At 39.9% G+C, this 15,204-nt stretch overlaps 1 protein-coding gene and 1 pseudogene across 1 annotated transcript; one reads left to right on the top strand and one right to left on the bottom strand.

The window, feature by feature from the left end:
• The first annotated feature begins 731 nt into the window (after positions 1-731).
• Positions 732-9,766, top strand: LOC140934709 (heparanase-like; annotated as a pseudogene).
• A 174-nt stretch (positions 9,767-9,940) lies between these two features.
• Positions 9,941-11,704, bottom strand: LOC140933678 (neuropeptide FF receptor 1-like). Its single transcript, XM_073383286.1, has one exon. It carries the CDS (start codon positions 11,645-11,647, stop codon positions 10,658-10,660), a length of 990 nt encoding a protein of 329 aa, XP_073239387.1. The 5' UTR covers positions 11,648-11,704; the 3' UTR covers positions 9,941-10,657.
• Between the last annotated feature and the right edge of the window lie 3,500 nt (positions 11,705-15,204).

Raw genomic sequence — 15,204 nt, forward strand, 5'->3', positions numbered from 1 at the left:
AATGATCCCTAAATCGACCCCGAAATGATACCGACAATTTCTCTTCACGTCGACCCCGAAATGATCCCCTATTAATTTTAGGAATGGAATGATATCGTAGAACTATGGACTGATTAAAGTGCACAACATTGACTCATTAAGTTCACTAATAATCTTCACTTGCAGCTACTTGCCCACATTTTTTAATGTCATTAATCTGGGATTACACTTTGAACTGCATTAAACGAAAAGTCTAGTATATTTTTAGTAACCCCGTGAACTGCAAGTGATAACATTAAAAAACATAACATTTTAAATTATCATTACTTACTTTAGGTGATTATAGCCTGGGTTATAGAGAAAACTGCGTGAATGTTAAATTGTAAAAATGATGTTAAAACTGCATGCCTTGGACATTGAATTTGATGATGGTGATGTTGGTGATGCAAAAGTAGACGAATTGACTGACCCATTACCACTCAAGCTTGCTCTCGAACTTGCCTCCCTGACGGCTTAGTGAGGGCAGAGTTGAATTGATTTCAGCTATAAAGGATGGAAATGTTCGAGTTGAGGCTTTCTTTGTTTCATGCTTTTACCGATCGTAAAACTGTAGCACGAACTCTTGAATATTCGATAGTCCATAGTCCGGCATTCCTTAGTCCATAGTACAGTCATGCTCATCCTTACATGGAAGTGGCATTCTTCAAGTTTGGATGCGCTTCGTTCAAGTGAGATTTATTTGGGTGAACAACATGGCATATTTTGGAATCATTTTTCCTCGTTTGACGCTGCTTGTAACTGTGTTTTCGATACTTGTCTCTGGGAATTTACGTGCATTGAGTTTCAAGGACATAAACGAAGACGGTAAAGAAAAATTTGTGGAACAAACTGTTTCGATCAATTTGAACCAGTCCGTCTTCACAGTCAGTAAGAAGTTTCTCTCCGTGGCAATTACAGTTGGTTTGATACGGGAGCATTAATTGGCCCCACATTAACTTCACCTCAGAGAAATTCTTCACTCTCGCAAAGGGTCTCTCTCCTGCATTTCTTCGTGTGGGAGGGACGGCCGAAGATTTTTTGATCTATGATGATTCGCCAGGGTTGAACAAACACAAGAATTTTACTAATTTTACAATAACGCACGAGGATTTGGATAAAATTCATCTGCTGTCTTCTAAGGCAAACTGGGATGTTTTGTTCGGATTGAATGTGCTTCTCCGAGAGAAGGATGGATCTTGGAATGCGAGTAACCCTAAAAAAATTATGCAGTATGTTGCTGATAGTGGCTATCGTTTTGGATGGGAGCTTGGAAATGGTAATTTTATACCGGGGAGGGGGGGTGGGGGGGGGGCACTGCCATATATGGGTTATATAGGTATGTGCCCTGTAAAGGGTATGGTTTTCAAGCAGTTTACTCTAGGATAGGGTATATAAATCAGAGCGTTTGGGTCTAGAATAGGGTATCATTTTTCAGGAAGCTGATCAGTTGGTTAAAGATTTTATCTACACTAGGGAAACAGCTACTCTAGGATAGGGGGATTAGGGGAGTTTACTCTAGTATAGGGTAGCAAAATTCACCTGAACTAGCTCTGGTATAGGTTAAGGGTTCCAGGGTCCCAGCAGCACAACCCCACCTAGAAGTTCTTACAGTAACCCCCCCCCCCTCCCGGGATTTTATATAAGTGCACTCAATGTTTGTTATCGTGTTTTTTTTTAGCCTTAATTAGCCTAGGCCAAATTTATTCCTATGGTTCAACTAACAGGGGCAATGAATAGAGCATTGTACAGTATATGGACCAGAGCATGCTATATATCCTAACAGCTGACACAAAGTTAAGGTTTTCAACGAGCTAAAGACTAATTTCTTTGAGAGTTTTAAACTAAGTTTCAAGTGAAACGTGCTTAGCATGATTATTTTATTGATGTTCTCTTTTCTGACATTTTATCATCTAACCATTTGATACATATGTACATTGTACCATTTCAAAATTTGGCTCTAGTTTTCAGGTAAAAAAAGGTAAGATTCTGGACCGTCATTCAGTCTTATCTTGTCCATCCTCGGAGACCCAGGGGCAGATAGTGGGGGCAAGGGAAGGTCTAAACAGGCGGAAAAATAAGGCACGAAGAAAAGTAAAGAACGACGAGGAGAGCCCCTGGGGACAATGTCTTACTAGACCAGTTCTAAACGGTCGCCGCCGTTCTGGCTTCTGATTGGTGCCAGAAAAACACAAGTTTTCTGGTACCAATCGGAAGCCAGATTGGCGGCGATCGTTTGGAACTGGTCCGGTAAGACATTGTCCCCAGGGGCTCTTCTCGCCGTTCTTTACTTTTCTTTTGTGCCATATTTTCCCGCCTGTTTAGACTTTCCCTCGCCCCCACTATCTGCCCCTGGGTCTCCGAGGATGTATCTTGCCATAAATTGCATACTTCTTTTAGACCTGTCAAAATTTATTTCCTTTCTTGTCACTTTTAGAACCTAACCTCTTTGACGATTTCAATAAGTCACTGCCTCCAGAAGATCTGGCAAATGACTTCCACACCTTACGGGAAATTCTCAAGAGTAGCCCTCAGTTTGGAAATTTTCTAGTTGGCCCTGATGTTACCCGGATTCATGAGAACTCCAAAAGTGCAAGCTACCTTCAAAGGTAATTGAGTCAGTACACCTTAGACTGGTTAGGGTCCTAATAAAGATGAGTAGATCAGAGATCCTTATCTTTGATTAACTAATCGAGCTTATAGAAGACACTTAGATCTATAACAGAAGAGTCTTCCTGAAACAGGTGAAATAACATTACTCCAAAAATTGTATTGAGTGACTTATCAACCTAGTACATCCGCAGATTTGGGGTGGTCTACTAAAAGAAATTGAGTGTCAACTGTATTTAGCACGAAAGTACTGATTGGAGACACTATTTTTACGTCTCCTACTGGAGATGGACCGCCATTTTACGTGGTCATCCGAGCCACGCGAAGGTCTAGCCATTTGCGGGCCAAAGGCAGTACCTTCATTTGTCAGTTATTTTAAGACCCTGACTGAGTTTTGGTCCAGCCCCGGAAAATCGGAACCTTATCTATTTTCCATTTCATTCTTTTCCACTGTTTAGTTTTGTCTCAGGTGCTAAAGATGTCATAGACGCAGTCACGTGGCACCAGTAAGTGTTGCATTGTTTGCTACTAGGCGGCTTTCTGTTACATTTATTTTAATTTTTCCCCCCGGGTTTACAGTGTAAAGCGCATCGTCTGTGAAATCATGCCACACATTCCAACCAATTTTGCCACGCAAATTTACCAATCAGAGACTGACTTGCTTTACAAGAGGGACTGGTACTTCTACTCAGTTACTTTTTTATAATATATTCCAATTTTAAAGTCTCTAGTCTTGTAGACTAAAAGGAAAACAAGGATGTGGTAGAAAGTAGATTACAAAATAGCCGGTCTCTTTCTCAAATCGCTCCTAGTAAAGTGCAAAGCGCCGAAAGGATAGAATCGGATTCGACGCTCACTTGCCTACGACCGGTCTCTTTTTCCGATTTCACTTCTTGCTTTTATCGGTCTCGTTCCAGACCTTTCGTTTGACAATTTCTCGTAACTTGGCTAACTCAAAAATTACGGTTTTTGTGTGGTTCAAGTGGAAATAGGAATCTACATGTTTTGAAGTTCCCCTGGGTGTAATTAGAAGGATATATATGCCGTCAAATGTGTCACGCCTGTGTTTTTAGGTACTACCTCGATAAAAGAAATTGCACTGAGAAGGATTTTTATAATCCAAATGTACTGGACAAATTCCTGCGTGAGCTGGAGGCAGCCAATGATGTCTTGGATAAAACAGCTCCAGGCATACCAAGGTGGATGGGGGAGACTGGTAGTGCTTTTGGTGGGGGAGCTCCTGGATTGTCTGACAGATATGTTGCAGGCTTTATGTAAGTGGGCTTCTAGTAATTTGTAGTATGTTCTGCCCTAAAGTCAGTGCTTATGTTTGAGAAAAACCTGAGAATGACGGTTTTCTTTCTTAAGTCAGTAAGGACCTTACGAACCTACGAAGGCGACGACAACGTCAGAAAAAAGTAATAGATTTAATGAGCAAAACAACAACTCTGCACGTTCATTACGCTTTTTTGTAAATTTCTTTGCCGTCACCGCTTAACTACGACCTGAAATAACCAAATTTAAAGTTTCCTTAGGAACGGGAAAGGCAAGGTGATAAATTCTACCTCCTCTGTCGGAACTTGGACACGGTCCCCTCTCTTCAGCTCCAACCTCAATTCCATTCTTTTAAATAACAGGGCGACTTGGAATAATTGCCAAATAGTTTGAAAGGATGCGGGTTTACCATGTCAATAAGGACTGAGGTTTAGGATTATTTCCACCAGCTATTATACGCTCGAATCTCAGCTACTTTCAGCTACTGGGGTAGTCAAAAGGAAAGATTGACCATCCCAGGGAGATTCGAATCGTGGGCTACCCTTTACATTTCCGTTTCAAAGATTTAGGTGCCATACAGCTCTCCGTACTTTTAATGCAATGATATATTTTTCTTCTCAATCCTGGGAAAGACTCAGTTTGAATACGTCTCTTACAATTACTTAGCGGAAAATGAACACCAAATTACGTACTAGGGATGAAAGGGTCATGAGAATTGAAAACGTGAAAATCAATGCGTAACCTTCTCTTCGAAACTGACTCTGATTCCCAAGTGCAAATCAACTATTTCTTTCTTTTTATGGATACATTATTGTCTCGTATTTTATCTATACTTATGGCATGATTCCTGGGTACCCCATTAATGTAAATATTATTATGCTTTCCAGGTGGCTTGACAAATTAGGACTCGCTGCTCGATTGGGCCATGAAGTTGTTATTCGACAATCGTTTGTTAAAGGAAGCTATGCTTTACTTGATGAAGATTTGAATCCAAATCCTGTAATTACATGTACATATTTTGGTTAAGTTAAGTAACATATTTTCACATTAACCGTCTGATGACCCGCACCTATTTTTATTGTTCCTTCCGTCTTGCGAAGGATCTAATAGCCGGCGTAGATGGCGGTATTGTGTGGGTGCGAGATAAAAGTTTTGGCGGCGGAGCCGTGTTCCAATAAAAGGGAGTAGGGACGAGGCGGTTTCTCGCGACTTCGCCGCTCGTGACAGCTCCGCCGTCAAATCCCACTCGACTATATTACAACGGCTCCGCCGCCAAATCTCACTAAACTACTACACAATAACGCCAGCTACGCAGGCTAAGGATCTAATAGGACTCATCGCCCTGTAGGCAGGATTCCCATCAAGAGATCAGTTATGAGACCCTTGTAAAGGGACAGTCTTACGAGAATTCAGTCTCCTAGGTTTTTGTGATAATTGCCCTACAATTTTGAATATACCCTCGTTTAAAATGGCTTTCATGAACAACAAGAAAAAGGAATAACTCGCCCTTATAAGTCTTTGGCAACTGCTCATCTACTCATCAACTCAACTTTTGGTTTTCTGGTACAAGCGGGTATGCAAACTTTGCCTCAGTTTGGTGCGTTTTAAGTACATAAGGAGTATAAAACAAGTTACGTTTCTTTTTGGAGTGGGAGCTTCGATCCCAATATTTGCTATACTAGAAGGTGAGTTGGACAAACTGGACCAATCTGGTTGGTTAGATGCCATGAAAACGTATACTGACTGGTTCCTAGAGCTGTCAGAAGAAATCCATCAGCCATAATTACTTTTACATACTTCGATCCTCTTGTTTGAAGCATCTCACTGGATCTGAACCCCGGGGGAGGTACTTGGATTAATTTCTGCTGGGTATGTGCCGTTGGCCTCTCAGGGCCCCTTCCTCATTATAGTCTATTCTGTGGCCAATTATAGAGCCCACCTTAGTCACCTTTGGGAAAAGATGCAATTTTCTTGATCCCAATTTAGTCACTTCCTACTTTTATGAATTGACCCATTTTTTAGATTGAACGAAGAACACTTTACTTTTCGTCTACAGTACAAACATTCTGTTACGTTTGCTAACCATAAATATGAAGAACTGTAGGCATGTGCTACTTCAAAAAATCCGATAATGTGCGACCCCATTTTAGTAACTCTATTGAAAAAGCGACCCCAATACGGTCGATCCAGTCGTGAAAATTCGACCCTATCCAGCGGCACGTCCCCTTTAGCCTCTTAAAGGAAGTACCGTCCCTTGGGATCTGAACTGACGTTTATGGTTAACAATGCCAATCTGTTTATGATCTCAGCATTTTTTCGCTTTCTTACGTATGTTCTAGGATTATTGGTTGTCTTTGTTATATAAGAGGCTTGTTGGGGTGAAAGTCCTAGAAGTAGAAGGTGGGACAAAAGACAAGCGAAAGACCCGTGTATACGCTCACTGTGCTAACAGGTATAAAACACGTTAAAAAAAATATTTTTATTATTTTTAGATAAACGATTGAAGCAGAAAAAAGCTCTTAGTTTTCTGACCAACACTCCCTATGTGAGACGTATCTTTACTACACTTATGTCTGGCCATAAAAGGCCAGGCTTGCCAGTGAACAGTAATTTCAGACTTTTAATTGCTTCAGGAAATATCCTGTTGGAGCTGTCACCCTTCTTGTTCTGAATGTTCACGATCATGATCCAGTTAGCCTTAAACTTACTGGTAGCCTCAAAGGAAAAGATGTGGAAGAGTATCTTCTGAGGACGGAAAACAGTGACCTCACGTCGAAGTAAGTAAAACGTCTAAATGACTGTTTAATGTTATTGAGCTTTCTGATTTGTGTTCAAGAAGTCGGGATCATTGCCTAAGGTGTGGATATCCCGGCCATTATAGACATGAAGGCATACACAGTCAAGTCTCGCTTAACGGACATATTTATATAGAGAAATAAGACGCACACCTTCCTAAAAGGACAACTAGAGTTTGTCTGAAGATGACCACCGTACAGGCTGTCGAAACGTCAGCCACTGTCAGCAACAGTCCTATTCTAGCCGTAGTTGCATGTTCAAAGGATGAGTCATACGCTATCCAGCAGATCCAGTGGATGGTCCAGTTGGTTTCCCCAATACCCAATCCGCTGGATAGTGATCTATCTGGTGGATAGCGCTTGAGCTTTTGAACGACTGGGGCCAGTATTGCACTCATCCAGACATCATATCTTATTCCGCAAATTAGTAAGGACCTAAAGAGTTGGCCATTGTCGCTAGTTTTTCAGGTCTCTTTGACGCTTTTTAAGGCGGACACCTCCCAAAAACGGATACTTATTAGTGTCGGTCTTATTGCTGTCTATCTTAAGGTTGATTTCCACTGTCGCGTTCTAATTTTTTACGTGCGTACGCGCGTTAATAAAACAGAGACAATGTATGAAAGGTCACGCGTAAACGTAAAAGTTGAACCTCGCTCAACTTTCACGTTTACCGGGGGCCTTTCATACATTGCCTCTATTTCATTTATGCATGTAAATTTTACGTGCGTTCGCACGGAAAAATACGCGATAGTGGAAATCAACCCTTAAGGCTGATTTGCACTGACGCGTTTTGGCTACGCACGTTAACGCACGTTACCTTTAATCATGTAAATAAAATAGAGGCGAGATATAAAGTGTTGAATAAAGTAAAAAAAAAAAAATAAAGTGTTCAATTTAACGTTAAGTTAAACGAGGTTCTACTTTTACGCTTACATGCGGCCTTTGATACATTGCCTGTATTTTATTTGCGAACGTAAATTTTACGCGCGTACGCACGTAAAAATTACGCGACAGTGGAAATCAACCCTCGGAGAGAACTGGCTGCAGAATAACACACAAACTAATATAGAGTATACATGATGTAACTAACGCGTCCAAATTGTCACAAAGATAGGTAAGGAAACCGGGATTTCAATACGAAAGCCTGTCCTTCTGCAGGGCTCAGTTAAGGTTGCCTTTAATTTTGTTAACAGGACAGTGAGACTGAATGGAAAAGTGCTTAAACTTGTGGATGACCACACCTTTCCCGATCTTAATCCTGTGATTGTGCCAGGAGATAAACCCCTCATTCTTCCGCCTATGACGTTTGGGTTCTACGTCATCCCAGGAGCTTCTGCCAGTGGATGCAGTTAATGTCACTTATTGGAAGCGGACAGTTTATTTGACAAATGTAAACTATAGACTAAACTTTCATTGACCATGGATACATGTTAACGAATGGGATCCGCAGGCAAACCAAAACAACACAGTTTCACTGGAAGTGGGACTCAGTGAAACGTTATGCTGGTTAATCAGTGCATCGTGGACACAGCCTAGAAGTGAAAAGAAAAACAAACAGCAACAACAACAACAACAAAAACAGTCATCCTCTGGTTTCTTAGCTTTTGGTCATTTAATTTGTCAAATTACGAAGAGTTTGTCTCTGGCTTTTTTTGACAGAGTTTAACACGATTATGGGTCTTTTTGCTCAGTTCTACACAGCACTGACCGTTTGCTGAAGAGGGACCCTGCACGAAGGACTTCAACGTGTCCAAATAAACTGTCAACCCTTCAAACCCTAAGATCAAAATTTGAATTCTCGTGTGTTGCCCCTATTCATTTCCTACAGAAGTAGTGGGGAGAAGTTGATAAGATATCAAGCAAATTCACCTTGTGTGATAATATCTGTAATTATCATGACCACTCTGTTTTTACAAAACATTGATATTACAAGGAGAAATTTGATGCTGATCACTCTTAGGGCTTAAGGGGTTAAGCTTGATGTTTGTCGCAGCGTTTGCGGATGAAATTCGAAAGATGTTGAGTAGCAAGTTTCACGCTTTCGTTAGTAAGCGCAAGGTGGTCAGAGACCTGTGAATAAGGTGGAGGACTTGAAGACGAAACGTCAGTTTCTTCTGATATGTGTTGTTGTCGACTTGCTAAGGGCGATGTTACACCCACAGAAAGATATTTCAGTTGCAACGAAGATTGTTAGCACAACACAACATTGTAAGTCGACCCTGCACGTCTGTTTTGGTCAGTGGTTCAAACTTTAAAACGCAATTTTTGCGCAGGAAATTGATTTGTTGTATAGTTTTTATGTTGTAAGTTTTTGAACCAGCTTGCAATAGCGACTTGAAACCCTGTGCTGCTCTACAATCGTCGTCATAGTCCGGTCAAAAGCGTCTCGTAAACACCGTCAGCTAGACCTCTATGTGTCTTATCTATCAAATCGTGCGAGACTTGTCTTTGCTCTGTTTTTTTTTTTCGGTTATTGGAGAAGAAAAAAATAAGGTTAATAACTCAAGGTAAAATAGACTGATCAAGGAAATCTATTTTGGAGTTTAGTTTATTGTTTGGTCGTTTCAAGTTGCGTAATTATAAGCAGCAACGCCCTGATGCTGCTGTTGTTTGAGTGGCAAGAACAAAGCAGGAGCTCATGCGTAATTTGGTTTTGTTATTTTAGATACGAAATACTGATAAGGTCTTCTTATATATCTGAATTCTTTGGATAGTATGATTGTTACGTCGTATGCTAAATTTTCTCTTCTACGGCTATAGTATTTTTGATAAAGGGGTTAGTTTCTAAAGAAACTCATTTTATTGCGTCGGTGTGAAACGTAAAAGTTTGGTGTGTGTGTTGGTTTTATTGCCAGACTTTGCCACCGGCCAGAGATTACTAGGCTTGTACTTTTAAAGCTCATTTCATAAAACCAATTTGCGTATATTGGCCTTATGTTGTTGTTTTTCTGTTCTCTTCTGCGTGACTTGAATGAGGGACGTGATATATTAAGTCGGATATGACGTTCTAGCCGAATGTATCGATATCTCGGATATTTTGCTTTTCTTGCACGTAAACTATATAAACCTCCTGCTGAAAGTCTTACCTCACCATTCATTAAAAAAAAAAAAAAAAAAAAAAATAGTATAGTTATTTTTAGACATGACCTTGCTTACTTCCTTCCTCATTTTTTTAAATATTTTATTATGAAACAATATATACATGCACATTCAAAAACATCCTAAAACGGTAACATTACATAGCTTTCCTTTTCGTCGCTAAACTGAATGTACGATCTGCCTGAGAACAACTTATACTAAATCGGATGAATTGCACCAGAAAAAGAAACAAAAAACGGGCTAGTTGCCTAAAAATCCTTATACTGCTTATAGTTTTATTGTTTAGTTGTTAACTAGAGTAAGTTATCTCACAACTTACTTTAATTAACTCAACTGGAAACTTGAATTTAAAGCCATCAGTATTCTGTGTATATTATACAGTGTATGCCTCCGAAAAGGTTGTTCAAATTTTCTGGCGAAGACATACTAGAAAAAGATAGAAACAACTACTTGCAAGCGAAAAAAGTTGAAATAAAATTTTGTTCGAATTTCATCAGCGGTGTAAAATGAGATTCACGTTACTGTAACAGAAATTAAAGTTGTTTCGTGTTCCCAAGAGAGTTGTAATGGCCAGGAGGCCTAGTCCCTCATCCCTATTCAGATAGGGTTTCCTTTGTTTGATAGCTTTGGTCATTGATGGTGTGATTTTCGTCAGTTAAAACTTCATTTTGTGGCCTAAGTTATGACCCGTTGCCCAGCATTGCTCAAAAACGGCAAATAATCAAGTTTTACGGGATTGCTGTAGTTCCTTGATCTAAGGTAAGGGAATCTGGCGGTCTTATGAGTCATAAGACAAGTGACTTGCTTCTTTCCTCAGTCACTGTGTTTACACTAGTAATTGTTCCTTTCTTTAGTCGTTGTGTTTACACTAGCGCCTCTTCTTGTTGATTGGTGGAAGAGGTGTTTGCGGATTGAGACACAGTCACATTAACGTCATATGATCCTCGCCTTGGAGTGTGCCGCCTCAGGAGTCTTTTTAATACAACCTTAAGATTTCCACCAAAGTACCCATAAAGCAATGGATCTAATGCAGCATTTAGGCATATCAGAAGTTGGGATGCCCTCCAGACGAGATCGGGGGAAGCTAAGTGAAAGTAAATTAGTGTTCGTGTGATCATGAAGGGAGACCAGCAAATAACAAAAGCTATAGTTAAAGCTGCGAGTGTTTTGGCAACTTTCTTGTGTTTTCGATTTGACGCTTCACTGGAAGAGCTTTGTCTTGGCATTGCTCTATCTCGAAGCGCGCGGTAAATACGGGTTTGTGCTACTATCATATATAACAACGGGAGAAAAAAGAAGAAAGCTCCGTGTAAACTATAGTATATTTGTCGGCCTTTATTCCCCCATGATGTATTAACGCAAACAATGTTTCCTTTGTCACGTATTTCGACGCGGTAGATGAAGATCAAAGGTGAACAAACAGCGAAGCACAAGATCCAGATTAGTGCCAATGTTGCGTATATTTTCTGTGACATATCCTTATTTCTTGCATTGAAATCCAAAGGGTTAGCCACGGCCCTTAGTCTCTGATAACTAATTACCACAAGGGTACTGATGGAAGTCGTGTAGGTTGCCTCGATGACAAATCCCTGAAGTTTACAAGTATTGTCACCGCCTACCCACTTCCAGAAAAAGCCAATGATGTTGAAAATTGTAAGAAATATGAATACGAGATCCGCACAAGCTAAATTTGCCACAAACCACGTAAAAGTGTGATATTTTTTCTTCCTGATTGTCTTGTAACAGTTTCTTATGACCCAAGTATTACCAACAATTGCCAAGATGAAAACAGTGCTGTAAAATATACAAAGGAAGACTATTATGGCGAGCGGGAAACCGTCGCTATCAGCCATGGCTCATCAGTAACAAACGCGACAGCGTTCTAGAACGAACAGTGGTCGTGCTGAAATCACGATGAATAACGTGTTTTTGCGAGTCGTATATCGTTGACGTGTTTCCGGAAAGACTAACAACACAATATTGCAATCTATTTTGATTTCTGAAGGTTAATAATACTCGAAGTTTCAATATAAGCTGGTTTGAAAGAAGCTTAACTTAAAACGATATTTAAAGTTGAAAATTAAGTAAAAACAAATGGAAATTTAACCTGTCAAGTAAAAACAATTTGAAATTTAACCTGTTAGACTTAGGATCATTAATTAAAAGAGTATTAGTAGTCTTAATTTAATTCAGGCTATTGGGTCGCTATTTAACACATAAATACGTTTTTAACTAATTGCCACAAAGATAGGGTGGCGGAAGATCGCGTTGTGTAAGGGGCACCCGGCGTCAGTGTTTGGAAAATATCTGTTCGGAAGACGATTTGAGATCTAGAATTTTCGGAACGTTTTCGTAAAATTTCTAGCTTGCCTGCCTCTCCTAGGATTTTCGAACGTCTAAAAAATGGTATAATTGCCCATTTTTAATGGATTCTTACCCTTAAAAGGTCACCTAGAATTGTCGGGAGCCTTTTTTCTGGCTGAAATTTTCGAAAAGGTACGTTTTGATCGCTATAATTTTCGAATCACCAGACTTTCAGCTAGGAAATCCGAACAGATGAAAAATGTTTAGGGGATAAAAATATGCCTTTATCTACCGTTTAAATACTGAAATACGTTTAACAATGTTTTGAACCATATTCTCGTTGGGTGCCCCTGTTGTCTTCTGTGCTATCAGTAGACTAGTACGAACTGTTAAAATTAAGCAACCACAACGACGACGGCAGTCAGCAAAACCTGTCTCCTGAACAAATGAATTTGCGTTCTTTCAAACTCTAGATCCTCCATATCCTCTATTGCCAAGTGAAATTGGTTTCTTATTGACTCCATCCCATCCTCGGAGACCCAGGGGCAGTCAGTCGGGTCGGGAGAAAGGGCGCGACGAAAGTTTTCAAGTACGGGCAAAAGAGCCCCTGGGTACCGACTCTCACCGAACTATTTCCAAAATTCAAGAGGAGGCCGGCTCCTGATTGGGCACAAAAAATGCTTTGTATAATTGTGCCCAATCGGCGAACAGTTTCTCCTGAGTTCTTTTCGTGAGTTCGTACACGACAGCTTTTGTTTCGATCACGGCTTGTCTGGCTCGTGCACCAAAGAAATGCACGCAGTCAGGAAACTTTAAGTTTGATATAAAATCCCCATCTGATTTCAAAATACTGTCTGCCCGAAGACTAAAGACGCTTTTCCAAAAATACAAGCTTGAGCTTACAACAGGTATTCACGCTTGCATCGGTCACGTCTTGCGGAAATATTAGGGAATTTTTAAAAGATACTACGACGACTGACAACCACCAGAGCGTCGCATGGAAAAGGGAATTCACATTTTTTCAGTTTTTATCATGATTATTCCAACTCGCTTACTTTGTCAAGGCAAGCGAACTCTTCTGGAGCTGAATTTCTATCAACATATCCAAGTTCATGAAGAGAATGAATTTTGTCATTGCTTGTTTACGTCCTTCACAAAACATGAAATTAGGCATTTTCACGGGTAGTCGTGCAGTTGACGGCAACGAAATGTACAAAAAAGTGTGATGCACGTGCAAAGTTGTTGTTTTGCCTTGTCAAGCTATTGCTTATTTGCCTTTCTCGTCGTCGCCGCCGCATCTTTATTTTCCTTGTATTATTTACGATACATTTGTAATGAGTCAAAAACAGAATATTCTCGGGGCAAATGGAATTGCTCCTGCTGATAGCATCCCAAACGTTTTTTCGACTCATCGGTAGTTCCTTCAGTTTGTGGTTAGGAAAGTAGAAAAAAAAGTTTCCCTTGCTCGCACAAGCTTGGTGAACGAACCGGGCAAGTGTCGCAAGACAATAGCCGTCGTGTACGAACTCACGAAAAGAACTTAGGAGAAACTGTTCGCCGATTGGGCACAATAATACAAAAAACTTTCGTCCCGCCTTTTCTCCCGACCCGACTCAGTGCCCCTGGGTCTCCGAGGATGACTCCATCCAAGTTCGAAAAGAAAGCGAAACATTCAATTTTGCGTCGCAATAGCAAATTTCACGTCGGGGTCTTGTGGTTGACGTCTAAGAAATGTACCAAAAAGCGTGATGCACGTGCAATGCTGTTGTTTTGCCAAATGAATAAAAACAATTGTTCTTATGACGTTATCGTTGCCGTCGTCCTAGGCATTGTTGCTTAAGCTTCCTAGTGTTTCTCTTTTAGACTCGGCAGATAATAATAGTAATAATAATGGTTTAATAATAGTTTATTAACAGATCCACTGGGTGGCTCTTCTCTGTTAAAGTACATCAATTATGATTAAAAAATAAGTAAATAAATAAATAAATAAATAAATTTACAAATTATGCAATATACAATCAAAAGTAGAAGCAGGATTAACAGAATCGAACTTACAGTAAAAATGCATCGACGATGAATATGGTTACTCTATCGGTCAGTTGCCTCTGCCAGTAAACAATTGTGTTGAATTTGAGGCCTTGAAGAAGTGTTTCATGATCAGTTTCCCTATCAAACAGTTGGTTGAGTTACTCTTTTGTGAGAACAAATATCTCTTGACAAGAGAGTTTTCAGCCTGGGACCGAATTCAAGAAGTCATCTTTTCTAAGCTGAGATGAGCCCTTAAGTATTGTCTCAAAACAAAAGGTTTTTGTTAAGAAATAATACCTCCAGAAGAAAATGCTTGATTTTATAGTTGAGTTTTAACAAGCCACGATTTACCTTTTTAAACCTCTGTCAACTCCATTTTAATTTCCGCCTCATGATCCCTGTTGCGTTGTAGTCGTCTGAGGTAATTAAAGAGCGTCTTTGTCACTCCTTTGTTTGTTTAAAAGAAAATGTAGTTAACAACTATTAATTTTCTTTAGATTAAAAAAACAAAAAATTGAAAGTTATGCAAAGTTGAAAGGACAGTTTACCAAATTACAGTAAAAATAAGACAACTTTTACAGGTTATCACTTTAAACGCGAACATTTAATAGGCCGGAGTGTGAATTGTTTTCCGTTTCCATTCTGCATCTTAAGTTTATCATTTCTTAACTTGCAATATCCTAATCCGAACAGTTTGCATGCCGCGTACTACCGTATAGTACTCTATTTTCCTTCACGTTTTATTAATTCATTTTTTATTAACACCAGGAAGATAGTTACACGACCCCACAAATATGTATTGACTTCACTATAAGTATTTTCTAAACTAAATAAAAAATGTGTTCAATGTATGTAGTACATACCATTTTCATAGACTGCGAGCAAGCTCTCCATGTCAAGTGGCGAGTGAAGCCAGCCGCGGTGGGCGTGACGCTAACGCCTAACATCTACCCCAGTTGGAGAGCTTGCTGGCCTCGATTGTTCAAACGTTGGATAGCGCTATCCATCGCATAAATCACTATCCACTGGATAGCGCAATTGGTTTTCCTATTTCTTATCCACTGAAATAGTGATTTAT

Source organism: Porites lutea, chromosome 4 (genome assembly GCF_958299795.1).
Source record: "Porites lutea chromosome 4, jaPorLute2.1, whole genome shotgun sequence".
In the NCBI taxonomy this organism is placed as follows: domain Eukaryota; kingdom Metazoa; phylum Cnidaria; class Anthozoa; order Scleractinia; family Poritidae; genus Porites; species Porites lutea.

What these genes read in the sequence shown, in the direction of transcription:
- LOC140933678 (XM_073383286.1), bottom strand. Translation starts at nt 11,647, where the DNA reads ATGGCTGATAGCGACGGTTTCCCGCTCGCCATAATAGTCTTCCTTTGT.